Raw genomic sequence first — 16,954 nt, 5'->3', positions numbered from 1 at the left:
CCCAGCCCAATATTCAGTGGGTGGGGAGGGCCGAGCACTGCTTCCCATCAGGTGGTGTACTGGGTGCCTCCTTTTTAAAAATGTATTCATTATGGGATGTGTGCGTTGCTGGCCCGTCCCTAATTGCCCTTGAGAAGGTGGTGCTGAGCCTCCTCCTTGAACCGCTGCAGCCACAATGCTGTTAGGGAGGGAGTTCCAGGATTTTGACAATGAAGGAACAGCGATATATTTCCAAGTCAGGATGGTGTGTGACTTGGAGGTGGTGGTGTTCCTATGCACCTGCTGCCCTTGTCCTTCTAGGTGGAAGAGGTCGCGGGTTTGGGAGGTGCTGCCGAAGAAGCCTTGGCGAGTTGCTGCAGTGCATCTTGTAGATGGTACACACTGCAGCCACGGTGTGCCGGTGGTGGAGGGAGTGAATGTTTAAGGTGGTGGATGGGTTGCCAATCAAGCTTCTTCAGTGTTGTTGGAGCTTCACTCGCCGCAGAATTACCCAACCTCTGACCTGCTCTCATAGCCACAGTATTTATGTGGCTGGCCCAGTTACGTTTCTGGTCAATGGTGACCCCCAGGATGTTGATGGTGGGGAATTTGATGATGGTAATGCCATTGAATGTCAAGAGGAGGTGGTTAGATTCTCTTTTGTTGGAGATGATCATTGTCTGTCAGTTTCCATCTTTTGGTTAACCATTTCCCACTTTATGCTAATTTTTGTAGCTTTTTGGTTAACCATTTCCCCTTTTGGCTGTAATGAGATCTGGAGCCGAGTGGTCCTGGTGGAACCCAAACTGAGCATCCATGAGCAGGTTAGAACCACCAAGAGTGTTTAGACTAGGGTCGGCATGGGTCCACTCTCGGAAGAGTGTTGGACCATCGATCCACTCTCGGAAGCTCTTCACTCCACTGTCTGTGCTAGGGACTTTTCAGATCTTTCTTTTATATTATTTTTAGGGGTGGACCTGGGGTAGAATGTTGACAAGACCATTTAACCTATAGAGATTCCCCTTAAAACAAGGTGCCCATTGGCATGTCAGGTTCTTTGTCTAAACTTACAGATGAAAACCCTCCCTTAAGGGGTCTTACGCTTTTCCTCACATGTTTTTCTTGTTTATACATTTTGAAGGCCAATCCATCTGAATTCCTCTTATCTCATCCATCCTGCTCGTCCCTGAGGGGCACCCAGTGGGGACCTCAACACGACACAGTCTACAACTGAGTCATCAAAGGGTTTGTCTGAGGTCTAGGTTGATTTGGGATGGGGACTCCGTGCTCAACGTAATTAAGATCATATATGTGTGTCTATTGGGGCACCCTATCAGGCAGCCACCTGCGGAGATCACTCTATCATGGAAGGATAAAGGTTCCTCCCAGAAGTATGGCCTCTTTTGCTGTCTGAAATAGCAACTCCTTCACCTATGAGCCAGATAACCAGTGGAATGATCAGCAGCTGACACCTGAAGCTCGGTCATTACAATCGGAGCTTGGCTTTGATCAATGACTAGGACCGACCTGTAGTGGAAGTCAGCCTACCTTCTCTAGGTAAAGATGCTTTTTAAAGGGTTGAGGTAAGGCTTGTGTGATCCAGGCTCCCTCCTCCCAATATAGTGAGCATTGAAGCCCCCTAAAGATTTTAGATACATCACGAGCTGCCACACAGAACCGTTTCCATTGGTGCTTTTGGGTGATTGAAAATGTTAGGCTTGGAGCTTAAAAGATGGTGCGAATCTCTCCAATAGCAGTGCTTCTCTGCTTTATTATAAATGTTCACCAATTCTGTGACACTGGCCTGGGAATTACAGTACCAGTGCAAACAGTGTGTGCTCGTGAGTAGCTTGGCTCTCCAATTCTTGTTTGATGCTGGGAAATCTCAGCCCACTTCATTGTCTACAGGGCAGGTACAAACACACAGAGATCACTGCCCACCCTATCCATTCAATGGTGCACCCTCATACTCCCCCCCCACCCCATCCATTTGATGGTGCTCCGTCATAACCTCCCCCCCAATCCATTCGATGGTGCTCCCTCATGAACACCCACTCTATCCATGTGTGCCTTCCTCATGTTCTTTATCATTTTTATTCACCGTGTTTGTTGACATTTTGTATTTCTGTTACCTTCGCTATTTAATGTTATCGTGTTACAGAATCACAGAATCACAGAAACCCCACAGTGCAGATAGAGGCCATTTCGGCCCATCGAGCCTGCACCGACACATATCCCACCCGATCCCCGTAACCCCTACACCAACACATATCCCACCCTATCCCTGTAACCCCACGTATTTAATCCCCCTAACACTAAGGGTCAATTTATCATAGCCAATCAACCTAACCCGCACATCTTTGGACTGTGGGAGGAAACCGGAGCACCCGGAGGAAACCCATGCAAACACGGGGAGAATGTGCAAACTCCACACAGACAGTCGCCCGAGGCCGGATTCGAACCCGGGTCCCTGGCGCTGTGAGGCAACAGTGCTAACCACTATGCCACCGTGCTGCCTTTGGTATTTAATGTTTTGGGATCTTTTGACTATTTTTCCTAAATGGCTCAGGTGGGTTGGGAAACTATATTAAAAGGTATGACAGTGGACAAACAATGGCTAGCATTTAAAGAATTAATACATAATTTACAACAAATATACATTCCTTTAAGGCACAAAAAGCCCACAGGAAAAGTGGCTAACAAGAGAAGTTAAAGATAGCATTAGATCAAAGGAAGAGGCTTATAATGCTGCCAAAAAGAGTAGTAAGCCTGAGGTTTGGGAGGATTTTAGAATTCAGCAAAGGAGGACCAAGAAATTGATAAAGAAAGGGAAAATAGAATATGAGAGTAAACTAGTGAGAGACATAAAAACAGACTGTAAAAGCTTCTATTAGGTATATAAAAAGGAAAAGATTAGCGAAAGTAAATGTGGGTCCCTTACAGGCTGAGCCAGGAGAAATTATAATGGGAAATAAGAAAATGGCAGAGAAATTAAACAAATACTTTGGGCTGGATTTTGTCAATGGGGAGCTTTTGGAGGCGGGACTCCCACTTTTTGGGTTGTAGTCCCGCCTCCATTGACTTGTGGCCAACCCACGCTATTTTCCCTTGATTGACCTTGTTAAGCCCGCCCAGCGGGCTCAACAGGCCAATTAAGGGACACCCGGTTACTGGTGACGTCAGCGATTGACATTTCATCTGTTAAGAGCTTTTGACAGATGAAAAATCAGCGTTTGACAGCTCGGTGAAGCGGTCAAACACTGACAATCTGTCTTCTAACTTGAGTCCTTCTACTCAGACTCAGTTAGAGGTCTCTCCAGACCAGAAAGCAGAGGCTGCAGCTTTTGACAGTTCAGCGGCCATTCTGCTTTCTGTGCCGGTGAGCTGAGGGACTCCCGAGAACTGAAGGGAGGAAGCCTGCAGGAGAAAGTAAAGGTAAGTAAAACTTATTAAAACACTTTACACTTACCTCACACACTTACCTCTGCACACATGCACCCATCACTCACCTGCACAACGGACATCTCAACCCTTCCAGACCGACGGTCCGCCTCGCTAACTTGGTGTGGTTCGGAGCCGTCGGGAAGCCCACACTTCAGGGCTAAAAATAGGGATTAGGCAAAATATGGCCTGTTAACTACCTGTTAACAGGCAGTTAATTGGCACTAATCCCCTTCCCGCCTCGGGGAGGCGGCTCCCAGCACAGGTCGGATACCTGCCTCCTGGGACATTGGCGCGGGGGGCGGGATGGGTTCCTGCCCCCCGATTCTGCAATTTTCCCACCACTCCCGCCTCCAAACCCGCCTCCTCGGGGCTTGGAAATTCGAGCTCTTTGTGTCTGTCTTCACAGAAGAAGACGCAAAAAACTTCCCGGAAATAGTGGACAACCAAGGGAAGTAGTACTGGAGAAATTAATGGGACTGAAAGCCAATAAATTCCCTGGACCTGATGGCCTACATCCTAGTGGTTTGAAAGAGTTGGCTTTTGAGATAGTGGATGCATTGGTTGTCATTTTCCAAAATTCCGTAGATTCTAGAACAGTTTCCGCGGATTAGAAGGTAGCAAATGTAACCCCGCTATTTAAGAAAGGAGGGAGAGAGAAAACGGGGAACTCCAGACCAGTTAGCCTGACATCAGTAGTAGGGAAAATACTAGAATCTATTATTAAGGACGTGGTAAAAGGGCACTTAGAAAATAATAATAGGATTGGGCAGAGTCAACACGGATTTATGAAAGGGAAATTGTGTTTGACAAATCTATTAGAGTTTTTTGAGTTTGGAACTAGCAGAATAGATAAGGGGCAACCAGTGGATGTGGTGTATTTGGATTTTCAGAAGGCATTCAATAAGGTGCCACACAAGAGGTTATTAAACAAAATTAGGGCTCATGGGATTGGGGGTAATATACTAGCATGGATTGAGGATTGGTTAATGGACAGAAAACAGAGAGTAGGAATAAATGGGTCATTTTCGGGTTGGCAGGCTGTAACTAGTGGGGTACCGCAAGGATCAGTGCTTGGGCCTCAGCTGTTCACAATCTACATCAATGATTTGGATGAGGGGACCAAATGTAATATATCGAAATGTACTGATGATACAAAGCTGGGTGGGAATGTAAGTTGTGAGGAGGAGGCAAGGAGACTTCAAAGGGATATAGACAAGCTAAGTGGGCAAATGGAATATAGTGTGGAGAAATGTGAAGTTATCCACTTTGGACAAAAAATAGAAAAGCAGAGTATTTTTTAAATGGTGAGAGATTGGGAAATGTTGGTGTTCAGAGGGACCTGGGTGTCCTTGTACACGAATCACTGAAAGTTAACACAGCAAGCAATTAGGAAAGCAAATGGTATGTTGGCCTTTATTACAAGAGGATTTGAGTATAAGAGTAAAGACGTCTTACTGCAATTATATAGGGCCTTGGTGAGACCACACCTGGAGTATTGTGTACGGTTTTGGTTTCCTTATCTAAGGAAGGATATACTTGCCATAGAGGGAGTGCAACGAAGGTTCACCAGACTGGTTCCTGGGATGGGGGGATTGTCCTATGAGGAGAGATTGAGTAGACTAGGCCTATATTCTCTAGAGTTTAGAAAAATGAGAGGTTATCTATCTCATTGAAACATACAAAATTCTTACAGGGCTTGACAGGGTAGATGCAGGGAGGATGTTTCCCCTGGCTGGGAAGTCTAGAACCAGGGGTCACAGTCTCAGAATAAGGGGTCGGCCATTTAGGACTGAGATGAGGAGAAATTTCTTCACTCAGAGGGTGGTGAATCTTTGGAATTCTCTACCCCAGAGGGCTGTGGAGGCTCAGTCGTTGAGCATATTCAAGACAGAGATCGATAGATTTTTGAATATTAAGGGAATCAAGGGATATGGGGATAGTGCAGGAAAGTGGAGATGTGGTAGAAGATCAGCCATGATCTTATTGAATGGCAGAGCAGGCTCGAGGGGCCAAATGGCCTCCTGCTGCTCCCGTTTCTTATGTTCTTACATTTAATCTTATATCTATGTCCCTTCATACCAGATGGAGTGTCAGCCATGGCTCAGTGGTAGCACTCTTGCCTCGGAGTCAAAAGGTTGTGGGGTCAAGTCCCACTCCAGAGGCTTGGGGACAAAAATCTAGGCCGTCTTTCGGATGAGACGTTAAATCAAGGCCGTGTCTGCTCTCTCAGGTGGATGTAAAAGATCCCATGGCACTATTTCAAAGAAGAGCAGGGGAGTTATCCCCGGTGTCCTGGCCAACATTTATCCTTCAACCAACACCTCTATAAAAAAAAACCAGATAATCAGATATTATCACATTACTGTTTGTGGGACCTTGCTGTGCGCAAATTGGCTGCCACCTTTCCAACATTACAACCGTGACTACACTTCAAAAGTACTTCATTGGTTGTAAACACTTTGAGATGTCCGCTATATAAATGCAAATCTTTCTTTTTTCTTTTCACTCGGATGAGCTTGGGTCTGACCTCAGGCTACAAAATGAAAGCCTTCACTGTCGAACGGCTCTGTCTGGGAGCAGAGGCTCGGCTGCAGCCTGTGTACCTTTCTCTTATTTCCATAGTTTGGTCACTTCGCTTTTATCTTTACAGAAAGGTTAAACCTGCCTTCAGCTGTCCTGAATAATGGCCCAATATGAAGGGATTCAGCTTGGAGGTAAGTTGGTGCATTGTATTTTAAAATGACTTATTCTTCATAACTTTACTGGACAAATACACTGAGTAAAACTATCCAACTGTTCCTTCCCCATCCTCATTATCATTTTTATTCACCGTGTCTGTTGACATTTTGAATTTCTGTGACCTTCGGTATTTAATGTTAACATTTTGAAATCTTGACCATTTTTCCTAAATCTCTTAGATTTAATCTTGTATCCCTTCATTCCAGATTCCTCAATCACTGGGAACAGTCTGTTTCTATTTACTATGTCCCATCCCTTCAGAATTTTCAACAACTCTAATAATCGCCTCTGTCCCTGGAAATGGAAAGTGCCTGCTGCACTTACCCTGCCTGTACCTGGGGGGTTGTTCCTGGTGTCCAGTGAATGTGACGTCAGAAAATCAAACAGACATAAAGAGGTGCAGGGCTAGGGTTGCCAACTCTGATTGGATGTAGTCCTGGAGGTTTAATAACATGAGCCCCGCCCTCACGCTCCCCCCATTGGTCGCCCAACATGTCCATCCTCACAGTGCCCCGCCTTCCCACGCCTCTTTCATTAGCTGATTGGATGATTCTTGACTGTCAGTCACACAGCCTTTTCTTTCCCAACTCCAACATTTTCATAACTAACAAACAAAAGTGTTGAAAGAATGTTTTTTCTTTAAACGCCCCTGTGATTTTCCTCCCGGGTTTGCTCCCAGCAGTGTCCCGGAGATTAATCTTCAATCCCTGGAGACTCCAGGCCAATCCTGGAGGGCTGGCGATCCTACACGAGGCGGGGGGCTGTGGTACGGTAGATAGACCTCCCCTTAGTCCAAGAGTCAGGTGGTGTTCAGAGGGACGCTGGGCCTGGGAGGGCCTACATGGGCCCACAGTCTGGCCTGTGGCTGTAATGGCGCTTCTGCTGTAGCTGCCTATAGCTGAGCTGACACTTTGTTTTCCCTCTGATATCCCAGTGCTCTCGGGTCTCGCACTGTCTGCTCTGGACAGTGTCTCAGACTGAGGCAGCGGAGTGGGGGGGGGGGGGGTGACGGTTTAGGCGAACAAATTTCCCTAAAAGGACAGCGTCCCCCATGATTTGTTCCTGGTGGGATGATTGTGTGTGAAGACCGAAGTTGAAAAGAATGAGCAAGGTGTTACTTCTTTTGTCTTTGTCCTTTGGCTACAGGGAAGGATGGTGACCCCATGAAGAGTCACATCCAGAGCTCGCACGATGTCCTGGTGTCTGCACTGTACAATATCGACCCGTTACTCGACCAAATGATCGCTTCACACCTTCTGACCCACGAGAACTACTACGAAATCCGAACTGAGAAGATCCCACCACAAAAAGCGAGGAAGCTGCTGGAGATCGTGCAGCTTCAGATGAATGAGAACGATGTGCAGAGATTTGTAGAGTGCCTGAGGAGATGCAAACATCACTACCCCCGTCTGAAGGACTGGCTGGCAGGGGACACTGGTCAGTTCTGTGTCCTGATTAAACATGGCTACTGCAGATTAAAATGTCAGGTTAATAAGGCCATAAAAAGTGCAAACAAAGCACTGGGGTCCATTTCTAGAGGGATAGAATTCAAAAGCAGAGCAGTTATGTTAAACCTGTATCGAACCTTGGTTAGACCACACCGAGTACTGTGCACAGTCCTGGTCTCCATATTACTAAAAGGATATAGAGGCAGTGGAGAAGGTACAAAAATGATTTACAAGGATGATATCAGAACTGAGACGGTATAACTATCAGGAAGGACTGAACAGGCTGGGGCTCTTTTGTCTAGAAAAGAGAATGCTGAGGGATGAGCTGATAGAGGTCTTTAAAATTATGAAGGGGTTCGATAGGATAGACGTAGAGAAGATGGGCTAGATTTTCGTGGAGCCGTCAGGCGGGGTTTCAGGCATGCGGGGGGGGGGGGGAAATCCCGAATTTGGGGGTCCCGACACCATCCCGCCCAAAACCCCGCCCCACGTAAGTTTCAGGGGCGGCGGGTACCCGCCCCGCACTGGGACCCGCCGAAACCAGGCGGGAAGGGATTAGTGCCAATTAACTGCCTGTTAACAGGTAGTTAACAGGCAGCTTTTAGCCTAATCCCTATTTTGAGGGATTTCGTGTGGGTTTCCCGACGGCTCCAAACCACGCCAGGTTGAGCAGGCGGGCCGTTGGGTTAAAGGAGTTGGAGGGGTCGCGATGTTGGCGCTCAGGTGAGTGATGGGTGCATGAGTGTAAAGGTAAGTGTGTTTGGTGTGTCTAAAGTGTGTAAAGAACTTTTACTTACCTGTACTTACCTTCACAGCCTTTCTTCCTGTAGCTGTCGGGAGCCCATCACTCAGCCGGCACTTAAAGCTGAACGGCTGCGATCTGTGAAAAGTGACAGCCTTCAGCTTTGAGTCCTGCTGAGATTTCTAACTGAGTCTGTGCAGAAGGACTCATGTTAGAACTTAGACTGACAGTGTTTCACAGCTTCAAACAGCTGTGAGACACTGATATTTCATCTGTCAAGAACTCTTGATGAAATTTCAGTCTGTGACATCACCTGTTGCCGGGTGGCCCTTAATTGGCCTGCTGAGCCCGCTGGGCGGGCTCAACAAGGTCAATCAAGGGAAAATCGCGCGGATTGGCCGGACGTCGATGTAGGCGGGTCAAAAGCCCGAAAGTTGAAGTCCCGCCTTCTTCCCGACAGGTTCGGGAAAATCTACCCCGATGTTTCCACTTACGGGGGAGACCAGAACGAGGGGCCATAAATATAAACAGAAAATGCTGGAAATACTCAGCAGGTAGGCCATCAACCTGAACCGTTAACTCTGTTTCTCTCTCCACCGATGCTGCCTGACCTGCTGAGTATTTCCAGCATTCCTGGTTTTTATTTCAGATTTACAGCATCCGCAGTATTTTGCTTTTACCATAAATATAAGATAGTCACTAATAAATCCAATAAGAATTCTTTACTCAGAGAGTGCGAGAGTGAGGAACTCACTACACAGGGAGTGGTTGAGGCAAATAGCAGAGATACATTTAAGGGGAAGCTAGATAAACACATGAGGGAGAAAGGAATAGAGGGATATGTTGATGGGGTGAGATGAAGTATGGTGGGAGGAGGCCCTTGTGGAGCAGAAACACCAGCACGGAGCAGTTGGGCTGAATGGCCTGTTTCTGTGCTGTACATTCTATGTAATAACTTAAAAAGAAAAACAGAAGTTCTGCCAATTTTACCCCAGGAGAGGGTGGCAATTGTTTTCTCTTGCAGCATATTTGGAGGCCATTCAGCTCTTTGAACGAGGCTCTCCAATTAGTCCCACTCTCCTGCTCTTGCCCCATAACCCTGCACATTTCTCCTTTTTAATTATTTATCCAATTCCCTTTTGAAAGTTGTCATTGAATCTGCTTCCACTGCCCTTTCAGGCAGAGCGTTCCAGATCACAACAACAACAATTAAAGGGAAACAGACCATTTAAAAAAAATTGAAATCCGCCACATTTCCGTCCAGGAATTTCTGGCTGGTGAGCTAGACCTGTTGATTACAGGTCGTGTCATATACAAAGTGCCTCAGTTTAAATGGCAGTACAGGACAGATGTTTTTTAAATTTAAATTGTTGCAATTGGTGTACACCTGTACTCCTGAGGTTTCTTTTGTTTTATATCATTCTTATCTATCTTTAAAAATCTTGTATCTGCATACACTTCCTGTTGTCATACTTAGTTCCTGTGTCACGACTTCGTCATGCTTTCTCCCGCCCCGGGTAACTCCTGCTTCTAACCAACTATAGAATATGTTAAATTTGGTTCTACGTCTGGTATTCAAATCCCACACTGTTGCCGTCACTGTCACGTTCTTGGGTCAGCCTCACTGGCCAATTCCATAAGCGGACCTTGCATCCCCTACGATCCAGAGTGTGCCGTAACCTGCCCAGAACCTAGCTAAATGCTAGTGAGGTCCAGGAATTGCAGCAGAGGACACTTACTCTGTCCATCAGCTACTAGAATGTCTCATGTTCCATCATGTCATTACCCGCTCTTTGAAAAGCAGACTGAAAGTGCCTTGTATCAGACCAAGACTCCAAATCAACAGATGCTTTTATTTACATAAGAAAAAGTAAGTAAACAGTACCGTATGAAAAAGGTAATCATACGTTTCATTATCCTCCTCGATACATCAAATAATAAAGGCTCCACTCACTTTCTCCCGATACATGAACATTCAAACAGAAGCTCATTCCTTACTCTGTGAAATATGGCGCAGATTGAAATTCACCTCATTCCTCGGCAGGAAGCTCAGGTAAAGCAGGCTTCCTACAGAAGCACAATCGAAACTCCTTTGAGGTTATACTGAAACAAAAGGCTGCATTCCCCTTATCAACATTAAATGTGTAGTTAATCTTTGACAATGCCACATGTGTTTGTCCTGCAATGTAAAACCTGTAGCCAATTAGCACCTCAGACCTGTCCTTGTGATTTTCCTAACACTCAGCATCTTGCGAAGCCAACACAGCCAGGCTGTCTGGTTTCTGAGCTCAGAAAGTAAATTGTAACAGAGTTCATTACGAGCTGATTTGATTTGAGAATGTGTTTTCTATGTTTACAGGTATCAAACGTGAACCAACAGGTATGTCATCTTACCTCCTCGCTCAAACTGTAGGAATAAGTTAACGTGAGTAAAGATGTGTCTTGGCTTGTGGTGTTGAGCTCATGTCTGCGGCTGCAGCTTCTGATCCCGGTGCTGATCTGAACTTTAAGGTGGGTATTTTGCCATATTTAAAAAGCTGAAACAACGGAAGAGATGTGGCATTTCTGTGGTTCAGCTAATAGAGTCTCACCACCACCATCAACAACAACAACTTGCATTTATATAGCGCCTTCAACACATATTCGCAAATATTTGAAGGTGGCAGGGCAAGTTAATAAGGTGATTAAGAAAGCGTATGGGATATTTGGCTTTGTAAATATGGGCACTGAATACAAAAGCAAGGAAGTCATGCTAAACATTTACAAATCACTTGTTAGGCCTCAGCTGGAGTATTGTGTACAAGTCTGGGCACCACACTTTAGGAAAGAGCTCAAGGGCTTGGAGAGGGTGCAGAGCAGGTTTACCAGAATTATACCAGGGATGAGGGACTTCAGTGATGTGGAGAGATTGGAGAAGATGGGATTGTTCTCCTTAGAGTAGAGGAGGTTAAGGAGAGATTTAACAGAGGCGTTCAAAATTATGAGGGGTTTTGATAGAGCAAGTAAGGAGAAACTGTTTCCTTTGGAAAGCAAGTCAGTACCCAGAAGTCATAGATTTAAAATAATTGGCAAAAGAACCAGAGGGGAAATGGGCGAAATGTTTTCACACAGAGGGTTGTGAAGATCTGGAACGGTGGTGGAATCAGACTCCAGAGGAACTATCAAAAGGCAATTGGACATGTACCTGAAGAGAACTAATTTGCAGGGTTATGGGGAGAAAGCTGGGGTGTGGAACTAAATTGGACAGCTTTCAAAGATCCAGCACAGCGACAACAGGCCGAATGGCCTCCTCCTGTGCTGTAAGATTCTATGATAACATAGTAAAACGTCCCAAGGCGCATCATGGGAGTTTTATCAGACAAAATTTGACACCGAGCCACAAAAGGAGATATTAGGTCAGGTGATCAAAAGCTTGGTTAAAGAGATGCAAGGTGGAAGGTCAGCCAGGAGAGTATATTGGAATAGACGAGTCTAGAGGTAACCATCCACAGATTCCAGGATGCGGGGGACCTGCGGGAAGAGTCGGCCTGTCTCTGTTCTGTGGTCTTGTGCGTGCTCTGCCGAGGGAATTGTGGGGTGTCACACGATACGATCGCGGCTTTCCGCCACTGCTGGCCACTGTGGGACATCCATTGTATAATTGATGAGTGGAACCAATCGATGATACATCTCGTGTAGAATAGACCATGCGAGGAGCCCTTGCGGTGATGGCTATGTAGAGAACCACTTGGAGAGGGAATAAAATTAGTGTAAATAAGACTGTAACTTGGGTAAATTTTATATCCCTGTAGAGCAGAAACTACAAAAACAGGCAAATGTTCTGTGTCAACGGCTTGGGCACCTGGTTACTCCTATCGCAATGAGGTTATTCTCCAGTGAAATGATCTCGCAGTACGAACTAGACATTGTGCAGGGGGAGACGACTCTTTACTGTCAAGCCCAGCGGTTGATTAACATTTGCCTACAGAAAGGAGAGCATTCCTGCCGGAGACTCTACGAAGCTCTACACGAAGAGGACACAATCCTGGCAGACGACATTGATGGTGAGGGCATGCTTCATCGTTTGGTTTAGTGTACGTTAGTCTGGGGTCACAGAAGGAAGAGTATCATCACCAAGTAAATGTTGCATGAAATAGTCACAGTGCAGAGTCAATTGTTACAGACTTTGAATGTTAAATGTGCGTCATAAAGTAAGTTATTTTCTTGAGTTCTCACAAATGACCTAAACCAAAAAAAAATGTTGTTGCTATTAAAGGTTTAACTGCCAGTTCTTAGACTTTTGGGCATTGTTTGCCAGGTCATTAACCCAGGAAGTGCCTATAGGCAACGTCACTATACAGTCACATGGTCCCTGAGGTGTGTGATGTCACTGAACCTTCGGCCTATCCCTGAGGTGTGTGATGTCACTGAACCGTTGGCCTATCCCTGAGGTGAGTGATGTCACTGAACCTTCGGCCTATCCCTGAGGTGGGTGAGGTTGGGAAGATAGTGATAGACTTCAAGAGGACATAGCCAGGCTGGTGGAATGGACGGACATGTGGCAGATGAAATTTAACGCAGAAAAGTGCAAAGTGATACATTTTGGTAGGAAGAACAAGGAGAGACAATATAAACTAAAGGGTACAATCCTAAAGGGGGTGCATAAACAGAGAGACCTGGGGGTATATGTGCACAAATCGTTGAAGGTGACAGGGCAGGTTGAGAAAGTGGTTAAAAAAGCTTACGGGATCCTTGGCTTCATAAATAGAGGCAGAGTACAAAAGCAAGGAAGTTATGATGAACCTTTATAAAACACTGGTCTGACCTCAACTGGAGTACTGTGTCCAATTCTGGGCACCGCACTTTAGGAAGGGTGTGAAGGCCTTAGAGAGGGTGAAGAAAAGATTGACGAAAATGATTCCAGGGATGAGGGACTTCAGTTACGTGGATAGACTGGAGAAGCTGGGGTTGTTCTCCTTGGAGCAGAGAAGGTTGAGAGGAGATTTGATAGAGGTGTTCAAAATCATGAGGGGTCTAGACAGAGTAGATAGAGAGAAACTGTTCCCATTGGTGGAAGGGTCAAGAACCAGAGGACACAGATTTAAGGTGATTGGCAAAAGAACCAAAGGCGACACGAGGAAAATCTTTTTTACGCAGCGAGTGATTAGGATCTGGAATGCACTGCCCGACAGGGAGGTGGAGGCAGATTCAATCATGGTTTTCAAAGGGGAATTGGATAAGTAACTGAAGGAAAAAAATTTGCAGGGCTACAGGGAAAGGGTGGGGGAGTGGGACTAGCTGAAGTGCTCTTGCAGCGAGCCGGCACGGGCTCGATGGGCCAAATGGCCTCCTTCTGAACTGTAACCATTCTATGATTCTATGCCACTGAACATTCAGCCTGAGGTGGGTGATGTCACTGAACCTTTGACCTATCCCTGAGGTGGGTGATGTCACTGAACCTTCGGCCTATCCCTGAGGTGGGTGATGTCACTGAAGCTTCGGCCTATCTCTGAGGTGGGTGATGTCATTAACCACATCGCCATGTTTGAATCAGTGTAGCTTTGAACCCAATCTGGGAAGTTTGTGAATAATTTTAGTTCTCTATCTACAGCAGCTATTTATGAGAGGGAGCCGTCGTTTTCCATTCAGCCACTGCAAGGTAGGGGAGCTGGTTCCAGACAAAACCTCCGACAACATCAGGGTTAGTGATTTACAGAAAGTGCCACATTGTGTTTGCCCCACGGTGAGGTATTGGCCCTAATCGCAGGTCACGGTGATGCTCACTGCCCCACGGTGAGGTATTGGCCCTAATCGCAGGTCACGGTGATGCTCACTGCCCCACGGTGAGGTATTGGCCCTAATCGCAGGTCACGGTGATACTCACTGCCCCACGGTGTGGTATTAGTCCTAATCGCAGGTCACGGTGATGCTCACTGCCCCACGGTGAGGTATTGGTTCTAATCTCAGGTCACGGTGATACTCACTGCCCCACGGTGAGGTATTGGCCCTAATCGCAGGTCACGGTGATACTCACTGCCCCACGGTGAGGTATTGGCCCTAATCGCAGGTCACAGTGATACTCACTGCCCCACGATGAGGTATTGGCCCTAATCGCAGGTCACGGTGATGCTCACTGCCCCACGGTGAGGTATTGGTTCTAATCACAGGTCACGGTGATGCTCACTGCAACAGTTGTGCATCTTTCACTGGCCTCAAACAACACTAGAGTCCAACAGAAGGCAATGGTATAACTTGCAAACTCTTTTTGATCTCTCCAGTTATACCCGTGTCTCTCAGATTATCCAGTCTGGAAGATATTCCAGTTGGGAAGTTGCTGAGCTTCTGTTATCACTATCTGTCTACATTCAGCATTCTCCACACTGAATTTGGTGAAGTTCAAATTCAATTTAAGCTACTCTGCTGCGTCTCAGTGGCAGCATTCCCACCTCTGAGTCAGAAGCTCGTGGGTTCAAGGCAGCATCCACTAACGGTTAGCCCTTGATACGAGCTCCCGCTGAGCTCATAAATTATAAACCTGAGGGTTGGGCAGAACATTGAAAAGAGTATCTGTGCCCAAGAGGGGGAGAGCGAGAGAGAGAGTGTCCACGGGGGGCGGAGGGAGAGAGGGAGCAACGGGGGGGGAGAGAGAGAGCGAGAGTGTCCACAGGGGGCGGAGGGAGAGCGAGAGAGAATGTCCACGGGGAGCGGGGGGAGAGAGAGTGTGTTCACGGAGGCGGAGGGAGAGAGTGTTCACGGGGGAGAGAGGGAGCAACCCCGGGGGCCGAGGGAGCAACCCCGGGGACGGGGGGAGAGAGGGAGCAACCCCGGGGGCGGGGTGGCGCACCGAGAGAGCATCACCTGTGGGGTGGGAGGGAGGGGGAGGAGAAAGGGACCGTCCCTGAGTGGGGGGTGGGGGAGGAGGGGAGGGAATGACCTTGAGTTGGGGGAGAGGGAGAGTATGGGGTGGAAGGGAGTGTCCCAGAGGGGTTTGGCGGGGGGAGGGAGTGTCCTGGGGGGTGGGGCGGGGGGGAGGTCGGGTCGGGAGAGGGGGAGTGTCCTGAGGGGTGGTGGGGGGGTGGAGAGAGGGAGTGTCCCTGAGGGGGGAGGGAGAGTGTCCCAAGGGGCGGGGGGGAAAGAGGGGGAGTGTTCCCAAGGGTGAGGGGGAACGGAGTGGTAGGATATGGGTTGAAGTCACAATCTCTTCCCAGTCTCAGTCCTGCTGTACAGAGCTGAGACCCTTCTCCAATGGAAGGAAGAGTTTTTGTCTGTCAGTATATGTAGAGGAGGAGGCCATGCAACCCCTTGAGCTTGTTCTGCCATTCAATTAGATAATGGCTGATCTGTACTGCATCCCCATTTACCCACCTTCGCTCCATGTCCCTCGAGAGCCTTGCCTGACTATAATCTCTCGATCTCAGTCTTTGAAAGCTCCAATTGGCCCCTAGCATCCACAGCCTTTTAAGGAGCGAGTTCCAGATTTCCACTACCCTGTGTGTGAAGAAGTGCTTCCTGATTTCACTGATTTTAAGATTGTTCCTCCTTGTTCTGGACTCCCCTACCAGAGTAAATAGTTTCTCTGTATTTGCCCCATTGAATCCTTTCAGCACACCTCAGTGCGATTGCCCCTCGACCTGCTAAACTCGAGGAATTCCTGTCACCTCCTTGTGTTGCTTTCACATACGGCCTGACGGCCAGGGATTGCTGCATCTCTTTGTGAAATGACACAACTCCTGAGAAATAAAATAACTGACCGGGCACCAGAAAGGAGGCATTTAATGGGATCCATTACGTAGGACAGCTCCCATAATTCCAAGTCAATTGTCTGACGTGTATGTCGAATTCCGACGGAAACATTCCCTGTGAATGAAGCTTTCCATGAAGGAGGGTGCGTGCTCGGTAAAGATGGCCGGTTCTTTGTGTTATAATTGCTCTGTTGCACTGTGTGTGTTTGTGTAGCTAGCAGCTCTCGCTCCTTCCTTTGCAGATACAGAACATCCACCCTCGTTATCGTCTCACGTTCCTGCTCCACAAGAGGAAACACAGCCAGTCTCTTCGTGTGAGTACAGTCGTTCCTGGGTCGTAGTCGAGACTTTCTCCCAATGCCTTCGGTGCTGTGACATTGGTGGGGGAAGAATTGGGAATGGTGAAAATTCACCAAATTCACAAAAATATGCCTGGAATTCAGAAATTTGAATGACAACCAAAAACTCCCATACCTACTAGGGGAAGAGAGAAACTGTGTAACCTTAGCGGCACACTATGTTACAGCTTGCCATAAACAGAGGGACAACAACTAAATATAAGAAAAGTGTATATACAAATTATATGAATGTATATTTATACACTCAGGGATATATCTGTTTATACACTCTATGGATAGATCTGTATTTTTGTGTACAACCATGAATGTTTTTTCGATGCTTTGGCAACATAAGATGTACCTTGTCATGCCAATAAAGCAATTTGAATTGAATTGAATTGAATTGACTGAAGGCTCCGTCAGTGAGATGGCTTTTGAAGATGGAGTGGGGGGATGGGAGGGTTGGAGTGTGAGTGTGGGGCCCTGACAGCCAAAGGCCCTGGTGCCAAAGGTGGAGTAAAGGCTGTGGCAAAGGACACAAGA

General features: G+C 47.0%; 1 protein-coding gene across 3 annotated transcripts in view; it reads left to right on the top strand.

Moving 5' to 3' along the window:
• The first annotated feature begins 6,071 nt into the window (after positions 1 to 6,071).
• LOC147107260 (uncharacterized) overlaps positions 6,072 to 16,954 on the top strand; it is a 29,129-nt gene continuing 18,246 nt past the window's right edge. For 2 of the 3 annotated variants that reach the window (XM_086006121.1, XM_086006119.1), the window contains exons 1-6: positions 6,072 to 6,137; positions 7,309 to 7,599; positions 10,712 to 10,732; positions 12,144 to 12,395; positions 13,943 to 14,032; positions 16,316 to 16,387. In XM_086006121.1, the coding sequence (XP_085862247.1) occupies positions 6,107 to 6,137; positions 7,309 to 7,599; positions 10,712 to 10,732; positions 12,144 to 12,395; positions 13,943 to 14,032; positions 16,316 to 16,387 (757 nt within the window). In that variant the 5' untranslated portion in view covers positions 6,072 to 6,106. The remainder of the gene's footprint in view (positions 6,138 to 7,308; positions 7,600 to 10,711; positions 10,733 to 12,143; positions 12,396 to 13,942; positions 14,033 to 16,315; positions 16,388 to 16,954) is intronic. The other variant, XM_086006120.1, reaches the window with a different exon arrangement.

The sequence above is a fragment of the Somniosus microcephalus genome, chromosome 14, assembly GCF_052327205.1.
Source record: "Somniosus microcephalus isolate GS21.2 chromosome 14, FLI_Smic_1.0, whole genome shotgun sequence".
Taxonomy (NCBI): domain Eukaryota; kingdom Metazoa; phylum Chordata; class Chondrichthyes; order Squaliformes; family Somniosidae; genus Somniosus; species Somniosus microcephalus.
Note: the sequence above shows the minus strand (reverse complement) of the source record. Positions and strands in the feature narration are given on the sequence as shown.